Consider the following 15,553-nt stretch of genomic DNA (forward strand, 5'->3'; position numbering starts at 1 on the left):
GCTCTGATTTGAGTTCAACAAAGCAAAACAAACTTACCTCACAATTGCCCTCAGCTGACTTCCAAACCAAAATATTGATTGCTATGTTTGTATTTTATAATAAAAAACAAAGTAATATGAAAATTTCATATAATATTACTGGATGCAGTGAAGTAAAGCAGAACTTTTTAAATGATCCAAGGAAAATATGCATATTCATTGTGTTTGTATTTTATCATACAATATATTACATACTCTAATATCTCATGTATGATGAGACCCCCTTAAAATTAGCTCCAAAATTAGGTCTTCAACAGTCGCATGATACGCGAGTATATACGGTACTTATTCATAACTAAACTTTTAAGTATACAGTGGTCCCCCCACATTCGTGGGGGATGCGTACCAGACCCCCCAGTGAATAGTTAGAACCCGCGAATAGTTGGAACCCCTATAAAAATGCTGAAAACACCCTATTTTGTAGGTTAAACTCAAGAAAAACCCACTAAAAATTTTTATACTTGGTTTTTTAAATAGTTTTATCTCGAGAGAAATCCGCGAATGTGTGAGTCCGCGAATCTGGAGACCGCGAATACGGGGGTCTACTGTCCATATTTGCTATCATGCAAAAATGACAATTTGTCGAAAATTGCATTTTTCCTAACTATACAAACCTGAGGTCCTTTAACAATAGGAAGGAAGTAGCTAGCGGCAGCTGGCGGAACGGTCGTAAGTAATTCGAACAAGGAGAAGAAGGTAGTTAACTGCTTGTCCGACAGTCGCGCGCCGCGTGACTGGGAGGTAAACAAATCACTTTTGCTTTTGGCCCATGCAAAATACGCAGAGTGAGGGGTGGCATGAGGAGGGACTATATGTAAAGGACCTCAGGTTTGTATAGTTAGGAAAAATGCAATTTTCGACAAATTGTCATTTGTTCCGATACGTAATACAAACCATCGGTCCTTTAACAATAGGAAGACTCACTTCTTGGTGGGAGGAATCTGAGTCTTTTGATGAACAGACTGGTGTTCGTCCATCCCTGGAATGCCTCCCTGGTCGTAAGAACGAGGGAGGGATCCAAGCCTCTGTCCGATTGATCGGGGTGTGCACCGCAGGATCAATGGTCAGACCTCTGGGCCGAGTACTAAGAGAGAGGCAAGCGTATCTCTTCGTACCAGCAAGCAAGAACTTGTTCCTGTTTGCAAGAGGCAACATAAAGTATGGGTTTGTCTCAAGCTGGCATCCACTTCCTCCCCCTTGTTGGAGGAAGTGGTGGATATACGCTCCTATCCCTAGTGAAAGGGATAGGATGGGGCTCTGTTGAGTAGCTCACCTGCAGCTTGTCCTTATCCAGCAGGGTGACGACCGTGTCCCTCTAACCACAGGTAGAGGGGAAGAAAAAGATGGGAAGAGGAGCCAGTCACACTCTCATTCACTCATCCATTCTTACGGTCACACCAGGACTCGATGCTGTTCAGCCTGCGAGGGTCTGGGTTCGCTACACATGTTGAGCAGCCACCACGGGTCCCAAGGAAAAAGATCCAAGGACCTGTGGGCAATATCCCGAAGGTAGAAGGAGGGGCATGTGGTCTGGTTGGACCAGACCCCTGCCTTCAGTACCTGCGCCACGGAGAAGTTCTTGCGGACAAGGCAGCATCTCCTTCGCATCGAAGGCGGTGAAGTCCATTAGGGAGGGGATTGTGAACGACTCGAACCAATCGTCAGGGACCGAAGGGTTTTGAGTCTTCGCTACGAAGTTGGGTACGAAATCGAGCGTCACGGATCCCCATCCCCTGGATGCTTGACTTCGCAGGAGAAGTCATGCAGTTCCTCAGAGGAAAAGAAGGGAATAGTCGCATGACCTATCCTCTTCTCTACTTCGGTGATGTCCAGTACCCATACTGGTCTGTCCGTTTGCCACGAAGTCTCTCGCATCCTCCGATCCCCATGCAGCGAAGTTCTCGGTAGTGGATAGGACACGACACTCCATGGTGGGTGTCGATGGTATGGGTACTGTGACAAGCTATTAAAAACGAAGTAATGATTGCTCTGTAACAACCGAACTAAGTCAACAGCGTAGTTCGTAACTGACTCGGGCGCTCTGACAGCTGCCGACTGACTGCGTTCGGTAGGAGGCAAGTTGTCCAAGCATCCGAGTAAGTCACGTGACCTTCGCCTTTAAAGGGTTATGCCGAGAGACCAAACAAATAATGTATTTGTTTGTCACCAATGCGGACAGCGAGGTGATGATTCTCTAAGGCATGTGCCCAACAGGCGAAAGTCAATTGCCTTCTAGAGACCGAGGTCCCTGAACGGCAAAACATCTCATAGTTGTTGAATCTCAGCTAAGGAGGAAAACAACACTATGTACCGTTGAAGACGAAGGTAGATATGATGCAACTACGTCTTCACAGACGAATCGAGAGAAGGATTCTCAAGATTCATAAACCTGTGCTTACAAATGACTGAAAACGCTAACCGCTATTTCATTGCTGTCTGGTGAGAAGTCGTAGTTGCAATGAAAGCGGGGCGTTCTTCAGTAATGAAAACACAGGGGAAAGCCGCCTGAAGAACTGCTTCTCATGGGCTGAACATTTGGAAGTAGAGCTGTCAGGTCGGAGAGTAGGCGATGTCTTTTGACACATCTGTTAATTCGGGTTGAACAATGAACAATTGTACACCTACAAATATGAGATATTTTGAAGACAAACTCAGATGTCTGCAAAAAATCATTCGCATTATCGCAGTGCGATGCAGCAGGAGACTTGTACAGACTTCTGTTTACCGTGCGGTAAACAGAAAGATGAAAGAGTCAAGAGAATATCTCTGTTGAAAATTCTCGCAATGTCGAAGGCAATGGAATCTAGCGTCACAGCAGTAGATGGTCCTTCATTATTGCGAGAATCCCCGTTAATCAGAGACCTAAGTCCATGATTGTTGGGCAGGGGAGAGAGAGACATAACTGACCGTGCATCTCGGAGGCCCAGCTGATACTGAGCTGCTATCAGGCAGTTCAATACGCAGTAGCTGAGCCTGAGCTCTCGCTGACTCGTCATCCTGAGTTGCCAGGTAATCCATTATTCCACGAAGGAATGCGTTCGGCTAGAACCACCGAGCATAAAAGATATGCTCGAGCAATTATATTTAGGCGAAACGAATTTCGGTAAATATAAAAGTTGAAATGGTGTTGTCGTGACAAAACCATAAGTATATAAAATTGAAACTGAAAACTCCTGGGAGGTTGCAGGCAACCCCGAGTTGCAGTTCAATTAGAATACTTCTCGTCTAAGTCGCAATCCGTAGATTAACTAGGATATGCGCCTACCCCTCGGACAATTCAACTGAATAGCAGAATCATGTCGCGAGGTTAATATATGTAGTATATTTGTAGGATTCTGAACAACGATCTCCATCCTAAATTCTTTCCTTCAAGAAAACAAAATAAGGATTGGAGATCGACCACCTTCGATCTCTATCAAAGAGAGTGAAGGAGAAGTCTTCCTCGAAGGAAAGCTTCAATGGTGAACAGAATACTAAGACGATAGTTCAAGCCAAACTGGATATTCCCGTCCGTTCTTCTCTATTCCAGGTTGGTCGCCTACTGTGAGATAGTCTTCTTTCAGTAGCAGTCTTCTTCCCAGTGCTAGAAATTCCAGGAATTCGAGCAGAGGCGAGGTTCCCGATTATCGTGTAACATATCGGGGATTCTCGTCTCGCTCACTTTGGACCGTGGTCTCGCCTAAGTGTTTGGAGATCGTAAAAAACTCGAACACTCTGAATGCGCTAGAAATTCCGTAGAATTCTAAGCTGTCTGCGAAACCCCACTGAATTCGTCAAACGATATCGGCTGGTGGTCCTCTCGATTCCCGTAGAAAATCGAGAATGGGGCAGGATCCCTCCTCAACGACCGGGGCTTACGTCAGGTAGGACCCGAAGGTCCCCCCCGGTAGCGCAGTCCCCAACGTGGGATCCTACAGAGAAATCTCTGTAGGATCCCTCCCCTTTCCCTCGTAGCCGTAAGGAGAGAGGGAATGGGGGAAGAATTGGATACTCGCTCGCCTTCCCAGTGGAACTAGCAGTTGGAGAAGAGTAGGAGCAGCCATCGTCTTGCGGCGATGGCCTCTCAGAGTCTGGGAAAACGTATCGTCAGGAGAAAACGTTTTCCCGAGGAGGTTTACGAACTCTCACTGTAGGTAAGGGTCTGCCGCCACTGTGAACGTCGTCTGGGTGGGGCTGATCGACACCTGACAGGAGAGAGCCGATACCGTCCTCCGACTCATTCCAGTCCTTGTCGAGGTCGAAACCTCTCAGGAGGACCGAAGGAGTATTTAAATACGGTGTCCGAAGACACGTAGAAACGCCGCTGTCGCAGTAGAGGAGGTGGAAGTAGCTTGATCGACCGGCCAGAACTGAGAGAGCCTTCTTGTCCGGAGACGAGAGACTCTGGTTCAAGACAGAATCGGCAAGCTCCGATCGCGGCAGGCCCACCGTCGGTTTGGGTTCCCTCTCGGGCCCCAAAACGACTCGAGCAGAGACGTGGGCTCTGCTGGTGGGAGCGGCAATCCTTCCCCGAGGTCGTTGCGCTGACGAATCAGCACCATAACCTCGACAAAGTTCCTCTGGATCTCGGAAGTCATAGCATCTTGCAGAGTAGGACCGTCAAGCCCCTCGAACAAGAGCATTCCGAGAACCTCCCCCTTAAGGAGGAGGAACTGCGATAGACCCCTCTCGGAATCCTCCTGCCACTTGCGCGTACGTCCTGGTCGGTCCGAAGATCGTACCTGGTACTTACGGCGTCGTGACGGGATCGTGCGGGGTATGCCCCTCGCGATCACCCCGCTGTGCCTCGCTCTTCCTGGTGCAAACCGAGGAAGTTGCAGGCACGGGAGAGGAAGACATGACGCTCCTCTTTCGCTCGCTGGCAGAACCAGCGGGCTTGTAGGGGCTGCAGGCGATAGCCACTTTGCAGGCCTAGTTGAGCCGTTTCCCAGGGAAACGGCTGAACCGAGAACAGCGGCCCCGATCTCGTGTGCAGAGGAGCTGCTGCTGGTCCCCCTATCCGCCCGGTCCCTGTGGGAGCGGCGGTCAGGTGACCTGCTAGGCTTTCTGCCGCGGTGAGACCGGTGAGCATCCTCTCGGCGCGTCGAGCCGCTGGTACCGACGGCCGCGGGGATCCCTTCCTCGCCTCAGCGCGTGGCCGGTCGGAGACTGTTACGTCAGCCCGAGCAGCCGGCTGGTCGCTGCGAGAGCGTCCGCTGGCCTGGCGAGAGTCGTCTGCACGACTCTCGCCAGTCTTCTGCTCCGCGCTTCGGTCTTGACGGCGAGCGAGCTCGGGCGTCAAGACTTTGGCTGGACGGTGAGACCGTCCACTCGGTACTTCTCGCGAACGAGAAGCCGAGGCGGATCCTGGTTTAGCGGCAGAACCGCTAGAACCAGGCGAGGAAGTGCCAGCCGAAGCTGGTACTCCTCTGGTCCCCGTCTTCTTCTCCTTGGTAGAAGAAGAGACGGGCCCTGTTCCCGAGGGAGCAGGAGAACCAGCAGAAGAGCTCCCCGAATCGCCGGAGCGAGACGGGCCCTTAGAAGGTCCCGAAGGAGCCTTCTTAGGGGGGAAAACCGGGGGGGTTACCAGCTGGTTTTTCGCTGCAAGAGCGGCCGCTGGCCTGGCGAGCGTCACCTGAGCGGCTCTCACCAGCCTTCTGCTCCGTGCCGCGTCTTGGCGCCGAGCGGACTCTGGCGCCGAAACTTGGCTGCACGGTCTCCCGAGGGAGAACGTACACTCGGGATCTCTCGCGAACGAGAGACCGAGCCGGAACCTGGCGTAGCGGCATCGCCGCTAGCACCAGGCGAGGAAGTACCAGTGCTAACCGGTACTCCTCTGGTCCCCGTCTATCTCTTCCTTATGGAAGGGGAGAGCGGGCCCGCTCCCGAAGGAGCAGGAAGACCAGCAGAAGGACCCCCCGTCCCACAGGGGGTGGGACGGGCCCTTAGAAGTTCCCGAAGGAGACTTCTTAGGGGGGAAGGCAGCCTTCTTCTTCTTTGGCTTATGGGCCTTAGAAGTCGAAGGGGAAGAGGCAGCAGCAGACGATGAAGACGAAGATGACACCTTCCTCTTTTTCCTCTTCCTCGTCAGCTCACGCAGGACAGTCGTCAGGTCCTCCATCCAGGCCGGAGCCGGGGCTATTGCCGAAGCAACACGGCCCGACTGCACCTGTCCGGAAGGACCTGGGACTGGGGAAGACACACCGTGGGCAGGACCAGCATGGACAGGCTCAGGAACCAGGAGCGACAGGAACAGCAACCAGCTCAGGAGCGGCAGGAACAGCGGCAGCGGTAGACCCAAAAGGGACAGCCAAGCCAGCAGCGGGAATCACATTAGCGGCAGGTACGGCAGGCCCAGCGATCGCCTCGTAGAATCATCGGCAGCCAGCGGGAACCTGGGTACTGGCGGCCGGTCCAGGGGCGAGCTGCTGGAACAGCGAAAGTCTAGGGCAGGCAACACGAAGAAAACAGGCGGCGGCGGCAACCCGCCCTCGGTACGGCGGCGGCCCTAGTAGCGGCAGACAGCATCACCGACACAGCATGGGGGGGGAGCAGCATAAGCGGCCGTGGTAGTAGTGGAGACCGCCCCAGACCTCGCTAGACGCTGCAGCAGCCCGTGGATGCTAGGCACGCCCTGCCGCCGCGGTGGTCCATACCTGTCCAAGGTCGTCTCCCATGGATGTAGCACCTGCGGTAGCACAGATAGATTAGTAAGAGGGGTTCCCTCACGCACGGGGGGTGGGAAGACATGCCCCACCCCGAACGCAAGGAAGGACCCCAAATACAAAATACAACGAGGAAGCTGAGCGGGGGGCAGGAAAGACGACGAAGAATCGGATACCAAGGGAGTCGCGGGAGAGCTTTCCGACGACTTCCTGGCAGACCTTCGCTTCCCCTACTCCCGCACAGCAGTGAAAAGTAATATGAAAATGAAACAGAATACTGCCCTTGCGATTCACTTCATAGAACTTAAAGGGGAAAAGATCAATTCCCGGGTAAGAGCGGAAACTTGATCCAAATAATATGATGCTATCATAAAATATATTATGATGCTATCATAAAATATATATGAAAATGAAACAGAATACTGCACTTGCGATTTCACTTTCACAGAAAATAATCGTAAGGATCAATTCCCGGGTAAGAGCGAAAATTGATCCAAATTAAATTTTATGCAAATAAATAAATGAAAATGAAAAGAATACTGCAATTGCGGATCCACTTTCATTGCATTCTATCATACAAAATAAAAGGCTCGTGCCGAACGCAATCACGCTCTCGGTAACGAACGCACAGGGCAAAAATATAATGAAAAGAGTACTTACGTTTTTCAATTACACACTTTCGCCCAAAATACATGACTCGGCGCAAGCGCGCCCGCCCTCGGCACCGAGACATAATTCAAGGGTTCAATTCATGAAAAGAGAGGAAATCGCCGCATCTACGGCGATAGCTCCATGTTGGTTCATAATTAAGTAATGAAATGAAAACAGTGTACTTACAGTTTCATTTTCAAGTCAAACAAACCATTAGTAGAAAACACAATATAAACAAAGCATACGACGATGAAGCGGGCAGAGAGCGATGACGAACACGTCCTCCACACCCGCGGCCGAAAGCAAAAGTGATTTGTTTGCGCGCGACTGTCGGACAAGCAGTTAACTACCGTTCTCCCCTTGTTCGAAGCTTACGACCGTTCCAGCTGCCGCTAGCTACTTCCTTCCTATTGTTAAAGGACCGATGGTTTGTATTACGTATCGGAACAACTTTTTTTTTAAATATAGACACATAATGGCTTATGGAATGTTAAGAATGTGACCCACCAAGAACAACTTACCTGATCAACAGAGATGTGTTTCATATCTGAGAAACTAATTGAGCGTATTGGTCCTAGGGCAGCTTCACGGCATAAGTTAGCCATATCAGCACCTGAATACCCATCTGTATGTTGGCAAATTCTTTGAATACTTTCCTCTGTTAAGGAATGATTCTGGTTCATCATCAAATTTCTTATAATCTGCTGCTGAGCCTAAAAACAAAAGAAATAACCTAAATTTTCTGCTGAGCTATGGTAGAGTTTGTTGCTAAGCAGAGATGTTTATAAATTCTTTATTCACTACAGAGTAAAGTACGTACTGTACATTTACAAATTCCAAATAACAGACTACTTGAAACTTGCCTTACATGAAAACCAAGGGAACCTCATGACTGAAATCTTTATCAGACAAAAAATTAGTACTATAGTTCAACAGATCTAAAACTGAGAGATTGTTTTCTTCTTTGGGTAAGAATCCTGTTGCCACATCTACTAGTATCCAGTTTTGAATACCTTACTTTATAACACATGAATAATAAATTGGTAGTTTAAAGTTTTTTAGCATGTTTTGCTGAACTTAAGCGTTCACATATTGTGATTATAATTTTATTTGTAAATAAAATGAGAAATCGCATTTATAAACATGTCAGATGTTTCGAAAGATTCTGTCACTTTTCCTGTTACCTCAGACCGTGATATGTAGGTGGGCCAAGCCTATTAAACCATGAAGTCTAAAGGAAGTATCTCTTAAGCTACCCTTTGGATAAGCCCCACCGCCCGGTCTAGCTGAGAACTCTAGCGCCAAAAAGAATGACTTCTTGCTTTAGGTTACCGAGAACAATAGTCAGTAGGGAAATTAATTCATTCCTACAGAAAGCACGCTGTGAAATGGGCAAATGCAGTTAAGCATTCCGAAAACTTGCAAACAGGCGATGCTGCAAAGGATATCTGTTATTGAACTAAGATCATCTGACCACGAAGATTCTTCATAATGTACACTTTGTATGGAATCATATTATTACAATTCTTGTGATAATTATTGTAAATAAATTATTTCTCTCCCAATGATGGGTTTATGTGCAACAACCTTATAAAAAGTAAAAATTGTTAGATTTATGAGTTATAACACAGTCCAGACCGTGAGTGAAAGAGGCAATGAAATTTAAGTCAATCTTAACTTGATGAATGAAAATGAGAGGGAAACCTAAGATGAAGAGCAATGAAATGCAAAATATTACAAACTTGTTTAGGAAATGGATAGTATGGCAGACGGAAAATTCAAATAATAAAAAAGAATAAACAGAAGTAATCTACTGGCAAGATTATAAGAAAATGTCATAAGACATACATACTGAATAGTAATTACAAATTTTGATTACTTTTAATGAAAAAGATCATCAAATAAAACATGTAATATATGTAAAATTTAAGGTTTATACGGTCAGTTTCATTAGGTACTGTCCCAAATATTGCCTTGCTGGGAGATATATGAGGACTTCAGAAGGGGACGATTTAAAGGTTAAGAGAGAACTGGCAACAGGGTTTTTCTCAAGGAAGTAAACAATCTATCAGTTTAGATCTGTCGAACTATACTACGATAATCTACAACAATTATCATTTGTATGACTGCATAGTTTGGAGAAGTTATTTACTACCAGAGTGATAATGAATTTTGAATTAAAAATTAATGTTATCCTAAATGTTATTAATATTGCCATTACACCACTATTAAAATTTCTGAAAGGTTACCGAACAATAAAGTTCACTGTGAACAAAACCATATAACTCAATGTTTACATTTTGTTCGCTGGCCACTCCTTGAATAGAATATTTATTATGAAGATATATCAATAATATATAAGGTGAAAATAGTTTTATTGCTTTTATTGTCATTTATATAATGTGAATCTTTTCATATATGTTGATGGTTATCACACCGCAACCGAGGCTTAGCATACCAATAAACATCATATACGCAACACGGACAAATCTGCAACCTGCAATTTATATCTGCGATATAGACAGAAGTGGTCCAAGGAAAAAACCATATGGCTGCCTGATCCCGCAACTGCAGATCTGCAACTAAGCGGTGACCCACTGTTCCAAATCGATGCGGCCACAAGGCCTCCACCATGAAAAGGGGTTGAGATTGGGGGGAGCAATTACTGTAATGAGACACTTCTCCTGAATCAGTTATCAGTTTCAGTTGCCTCTTCGACTAGCTCATAAAGTTAAGTATCAAGTAAAAGAACTGCTCATCCTCAAATGAAACAGGCCACTTACATTCAGGAGACAAAACTAGCTCTTCTGTTAAAGAAGTCATTCTTTAGGGTAAAACTCAAAATTGTTGAGTAACAGGGTGGATTTTTTAGATTCTAAGAATGCTTACCCAAAAGATGAAAGTCATCCTGTAGCCTAAAATTGAGCAGTAATTCTATCTAAGATAGCCTATACGTACATGATAGATACATATATCAGGAGGTGGAGCACAGGAAATGGCTCATACCCCTTTAATTTTGACCCAACATTTGCTGAGGCCACGCTAGACATTTTTGTTTGATGCCAGGAGAGTTGCAGTCATGGGGTCAAATCAAGATTAAACAGGCCAGTATTAACCCATAATGCCTCTCTCATTGTGACTGGAGGTTAAGATTTTAAATTGTTACAAATCACCCTTCAAAAACTCACAAATCATCCTTGAGTACCAAGGCTTTCCTCCACCATTATTTTTTTCTGACACAGGCAGCACGGAGTATCTTTCCAAGAGTTCCTAACAACTGACAGAAATGGGTCTTTGTGGCTACAGACACTATCCTATTGAAAATGAATGACAGTCAAAGAACCTCTCAAAAGCATGAGGATTCTTTTGTCTATAAGCAAATGCTACTTTGGGTTATTCAAGATGAGTACAGTGGTACCTAGTTTGACAAATGTTTATGTAGAACTTCCAGTTTTTCTAATGAAATTTTAGAGAAAATCTTGTAACGTTTATCGAACAAATGCTCGTACTTCGAACTGACTGATTAGCTAGTTTATATTTGTATTAAATGGCCTACTGGGTCTTACAAGTTAAACTGTATCAATTTCTTTTCATTTACAATATATAGTTTAATGTTCTAAAGGGTCCACAATAATACAGTGTTAAGAGTCCGTGTATAATTTTTAAGACTTTACAAAAAGCTTTCAAACCCTTCCCTGGGTTCATCTTTGGACTGAAGATTAACCCAGGGAAGGGTTCGAAAGCTTTTTGTAGTCTTAAAAATTATACATGGACTCTTAACACTTTGTATTATTGTGGACCCTTTAGAACATTATATATACTCTCGCGGTAGAGATTTTTTCCCTATATAGTTTATGATAGCCATAGTATTTGACAAAATAAATAAAAGTATAAGGCATTTATAAAATTTAGCTTTCAATGTAAAATTTAGCATGAAAGATGTATAAAATCATACGTAACCGCAGTGACGTCACGCCCAGCTGACTTGAGACTGAACAAGGAAGCATTGATATGTTAAGGAGAGAAGAAGTGTGTGTTAAAATATTACTGTATGTATGTAAAAGCAATAACAATTCACATAACAAAGGGAATTTACCAATAAAGTTAACGTAATGATCATATATGAAAATAATCAAATGCAATACATAAAAAAAGTCTTAATTGAGCCAGTGTTCGGTGCACTGAATCAGACGGTCTAGTTGAACAGTAAATGAAAGAACAAAGCTTTTCACAATAAAATTTAGCATAAACGATTAACAAAATCATTCGTCATTGCGGTGATACACAGCTAACTTGAGGCAGAGCGAGGGGGCGTTTATATTTTTTAGTAATAATGAATGAATGATTAAGTTTTTGTGCATCTTGGTATTGTTGAGAAGAGAAGAGACAGTAAAATCTTTACTATAATATGTATGTAAAAGCATTACCAATTCACATAATAAATAAAAAAATTTATTTCACAATAAATTTAACAATGATAAAGCAAGAAAACAAATGCAATGCAGTACAAAAAAAAAAAAAAAAAAAAAAAAAACAAAAAAAAAAAAAAAAAAAAAAAAAAAGCTTGCTCACGTCAGTGTTCGGTGCACTGAGTAAAATGAGAGAGAGAGAGAGAGAGAGAGGAGAGAGAGAGAGAGAGAGAGACGGCTCTGTTTCTCACTGACTTAACCTATTAAGCGTCCCCCCCGGATGAGCTCGCTGCTAATGTACCGTCACGCTTTTTTTGTAATTAGCGATCATAACACTGATTATAGTTTTTCAAAGTTAATATGTTATTGTCATGATACAATAAAGTTTTATGCATACTTACCTGGCAGATATATACTTAGCTATAGACTCCGTCGTCCCCGATAGAAATTCGAATTTCGCGGCACACTCTACAGGTAGGTCAGGTGATCTACCGCCCCGCCGCTGGTGGCGGGAATAGGAATCATTCCCGTTTTCTAAGACAGATTTTCTCTTCCACCTGTCTCCTGAGGGGAGGTCGGGTGGGCCATACACCGTATATATCTGCCAGGTAAGTATGCATAAAACTTTATTGTATCATGACAATAACATTTTTATGCATTCAACTTACCTGTCAGATATATACTTAGTCTGATTGGCACCTTTGGCGGAGGGTAAGAGACAGCTAATCTACTGAAATAGACAGGAACAAATATGTTTGTAGGTAATAAAATTAAAAACCTTGATTCCTACCTGTGTTAGCGAAAGACTTCATGGCTACTGCCTAGGAGCCCGTATCGCTTCAAGAGCCTCAGCGAGGTAGTGACCTCATGCTAAGAGTTCTTGATGGTCTGTTACAGGGGTCTTACCCACTTACGCTTCAGAACCTTAGGATCTTTGTCAATGGGGTCCTATCCACTTACATGACAAAACACCTTGCCTATTGGCCTGATCATAGAGCACGACACTAATCCCGATCACCTGATCCTCATTGGGGTTAGTACTAAGATTGAAAGGAGTCATCCCCGAACATCCTTTCAAGCAACCCACAATCAACAACAATATTAACTAATTATTAAAAATATTAAAAACAAATTTTAAGGATCAGCGTCTGCTCCATTTCCCAGCATAGTAATCCCCGCTGATACATAAGGTCCAAGAGCGAAACATTTATCATATGTTATTCTAACATAACCTTTTTTAAAATAGTGGGATGCAAATACTGAATTGCACCTCCAATAAGTTGCTGCTAAAATGTTTTCTCATGACATATTCTTCGTAAAAGAAAGGGAAGTTGCCACAGCCCGGACTTCGTGAGCTTTCACTCTCAGCAGCTTTAAAGAGTTCTCTTGGCAATTCCTGTGAGTTCGGTAATTACATTTCTGACAAAGAATGCCAGTGCGTTCTTTGACATAGGTCTCTTGGGGTTTCTTACCGAACACCAAAGACCTTGTCGACATCCCTGAAGCCTGTGTCTTCTTTTCTAAATAAAATTTTAAGGTCCTGACTGGGCAAAGAGACCGATCCAACTCTCTTCCTACCAGAGAAGAGAGTCCCTTGACTTCGAAACTTCTAGGCCAAGGTTTAGAAGGGTTCTCATTCTTTGCTAGGAAAAGATCCTGGAAAGAAATGACAGCCGAGTCTTTTCTAAATCCCACCCAAGAGTCCAAAGCATGCAATTCACTGATCCTCTTAGCAGTTGCGAGAGCCAACAGGAATATGCATTTGCTAGTAAGATCTCTGAATGAGATTTTATCTATAGGTTCGAACCTGTCCGACATCAAGAACTTTAGGACAACGTCCAGGTTCCAACTCGGGGGAATCGACGATCTCAATTTCTTAGTCTCGAAAGACCTGATGAGATCATGAAGATCCTTATTATTCTCGAGATTCAGCCCTCTGTTTCTAAAAACAGCTAGAGCATGCTCCTATATCCCTTGATAGTTGATACGGCCAATTTGGATTCTCTCTAAGAAGAGGAGAAAATCCGCGATTTCGGTTACAGAGGTATTGGAAGAGGACAGCTTCTTCGACCTACACATCTACGGAAAACTTCCCACTTCGATTGGTAGACCCGCAGGGTAGAGGCTCTGCGGGCTCTAGCAATTGAAGTTGCCACTTTTCTTTGAAAAGCCTCTCGCTCTGACCAGTCTTTCGATAGTCGAAAGGCAGTCAGGGAGAGACTTTGGGTGTTTTTGTGGAACCTCTCAAAGTGGGGTTGTCTGAGCAGATCTGTCCTGTCTGTTAGAGATCTGGGGAAGTCCACTGTCCATTCCAGTACCTCTGTGAACCAGATTCGGGAAGGCCAAAAGGGAGCAATTAGAGTCATTCTCATTCCCTCCGATGCCACAAATTTCCTTACTACTTCCCCCAGCAATTTGAATGGGGGAAAGGCGTATGCGTCTATGCCTGACCAATCCATGAGGAAGGCATTCGATCGCTGTGGCTCTGGGATCTTCTTCTAGCGAGCAGAAGTTGTCTATTTTCCTGGAGAGGAACGTGGCAAACAGGTCGATCTAGGGTCTCCCCCAGAGTGACCATATTTGTCTGCAGACTCCTGAGTGGAGCATCCACTCTGTTGGGAGAACCTGGTTCTTTCTGCTCAACCTGCTCTGCCTTAGGTTTTTTACTCCTTGGACAAACCTTGTACGCAGAATAATGCCCCGTTCCTCTGTCCAGGTTAAAAGAGCTCTCGCTATTTCGTTCAGAGAGAAAGAGTGAGTGCCCCCTTGATTCCGGATGTAAGCCAGAGCTGTGGTGTTGTCGGAATTGACTTGAACTACCACCCCTCTGACTTCTGCTTCGAAGTATTCCAGGGCTAGATGAATTGCCAGGAGTTCCTTCGCATTGATGTGCAGAGTAGTTTGTTGTCTGGTCCAAATACCTGCTACTTCTTTGGACCCAGTGTTGCTCCCCAACCTTTTCCGAGGCATCGGAAAACAAACACTCGGTGAGGGTTCCGAATCAAGAGGGACACCCCTTCGTTCCTTGTTAATGGGGTTAACCACCACTTTAGGTCGGATTTTATCCCTGTTGGATGGGAAAAAACGTCTGACAAGTCTCCTGTCTTTTGACTCCACATCCTCTTTAGATAAAATTGCAGAGGTCTGAGATTTAATCTTCCCAGGGAAATGAACTGCTCTAACGAGGGGAAAGGGTGCCCAGCAGACTGAGCCATTCCCTCGCCGAGGTCCGTTCTTTCCCTAAGAAGTTGGAGATCTTTTCTAAGCCTTGAGTAATTCTGTCTTGAGATGGAAACGCCCGAAAACCCCGAGAATCCATCTGTATCCCCAGATAGACTATGTTTTGTCCTGGGGATCAATTGTGATTTCTCGAGGTTCACGAGCAGTCCCAAGAAGATTTTGTCAAGTTCAAAGTCTTCTCCAAGTCCTTCAAGCACTGAATTTCCGATTTTGCTCTTATTAGCCAATCGTCCAGATAAAGGGTTAACGTATATTTATCCCTCTAGATGTAGCCATCTCGCAACATTCATCATTAGCCTCGTGAACACTTGAGGGGCCGTAGAAAGGCCGAAGCATAGGGCTCTGAATTGGTATACTTTCCCCTGCATCATGAATCGGAGATATTTCTTCGATGATGGATGCAAGGGGACATGAAAGTATGCATCTTGTAGATCTAAGGAGACCATCCAATCTCCTGGACGAAGAGCCGCAAGAACCGATTTTGATGTTTCCATAGAGAACTTTGTGTTCTCCACAAATCGGTTCAATGCGCTCACATCCAGGACCGGTCTCCACCCTCCCGAGGACTTT

The 15,553-nt window shown here is 45.1% G+C and overlaps 1 protein-coding gene across 1 annotated transcript in view; it reads right to left on the reverse strand.

Annotated features, from left to right (window-relative positions):
* The window catches only part of LOC135216549 (fidgetin-like protein 1), a gene marked incomplete at its 5' end in the record, with an annotated part of 288,347 nt that overhangs the window by 19,381 nt on the left and 253,413 nt on the right, over nt 1-15,553 (reverse strand). Inside the window, one exon of the mRNA XM_064251924.1 lies at nt 7,856-8,047. Within this exon, the coding sequence (XP_064107994.1) occupies nt 7,856-8,047 (192 nt within the window). The remainder of the gene's footprint in view (nt 1-7,855; nt 8,048-15,553) is intronic.

This window comes from Macrobrachium nipponense, chromosome 6, assembly GCF_015104395.2.
Source record: "Macrobrachium nipponense isolate FS-2020 chromosome 6, ASM1510439v2, whole genome shotgun sequence".
Taxonomy (NCBI): domain Eukaryota; kingdom Metazoa; phylum Arthropoda; class Malacostraca; order Decapoda; family Palaemonidae; genus Macrobrachium; species Macrobrachium nipponense.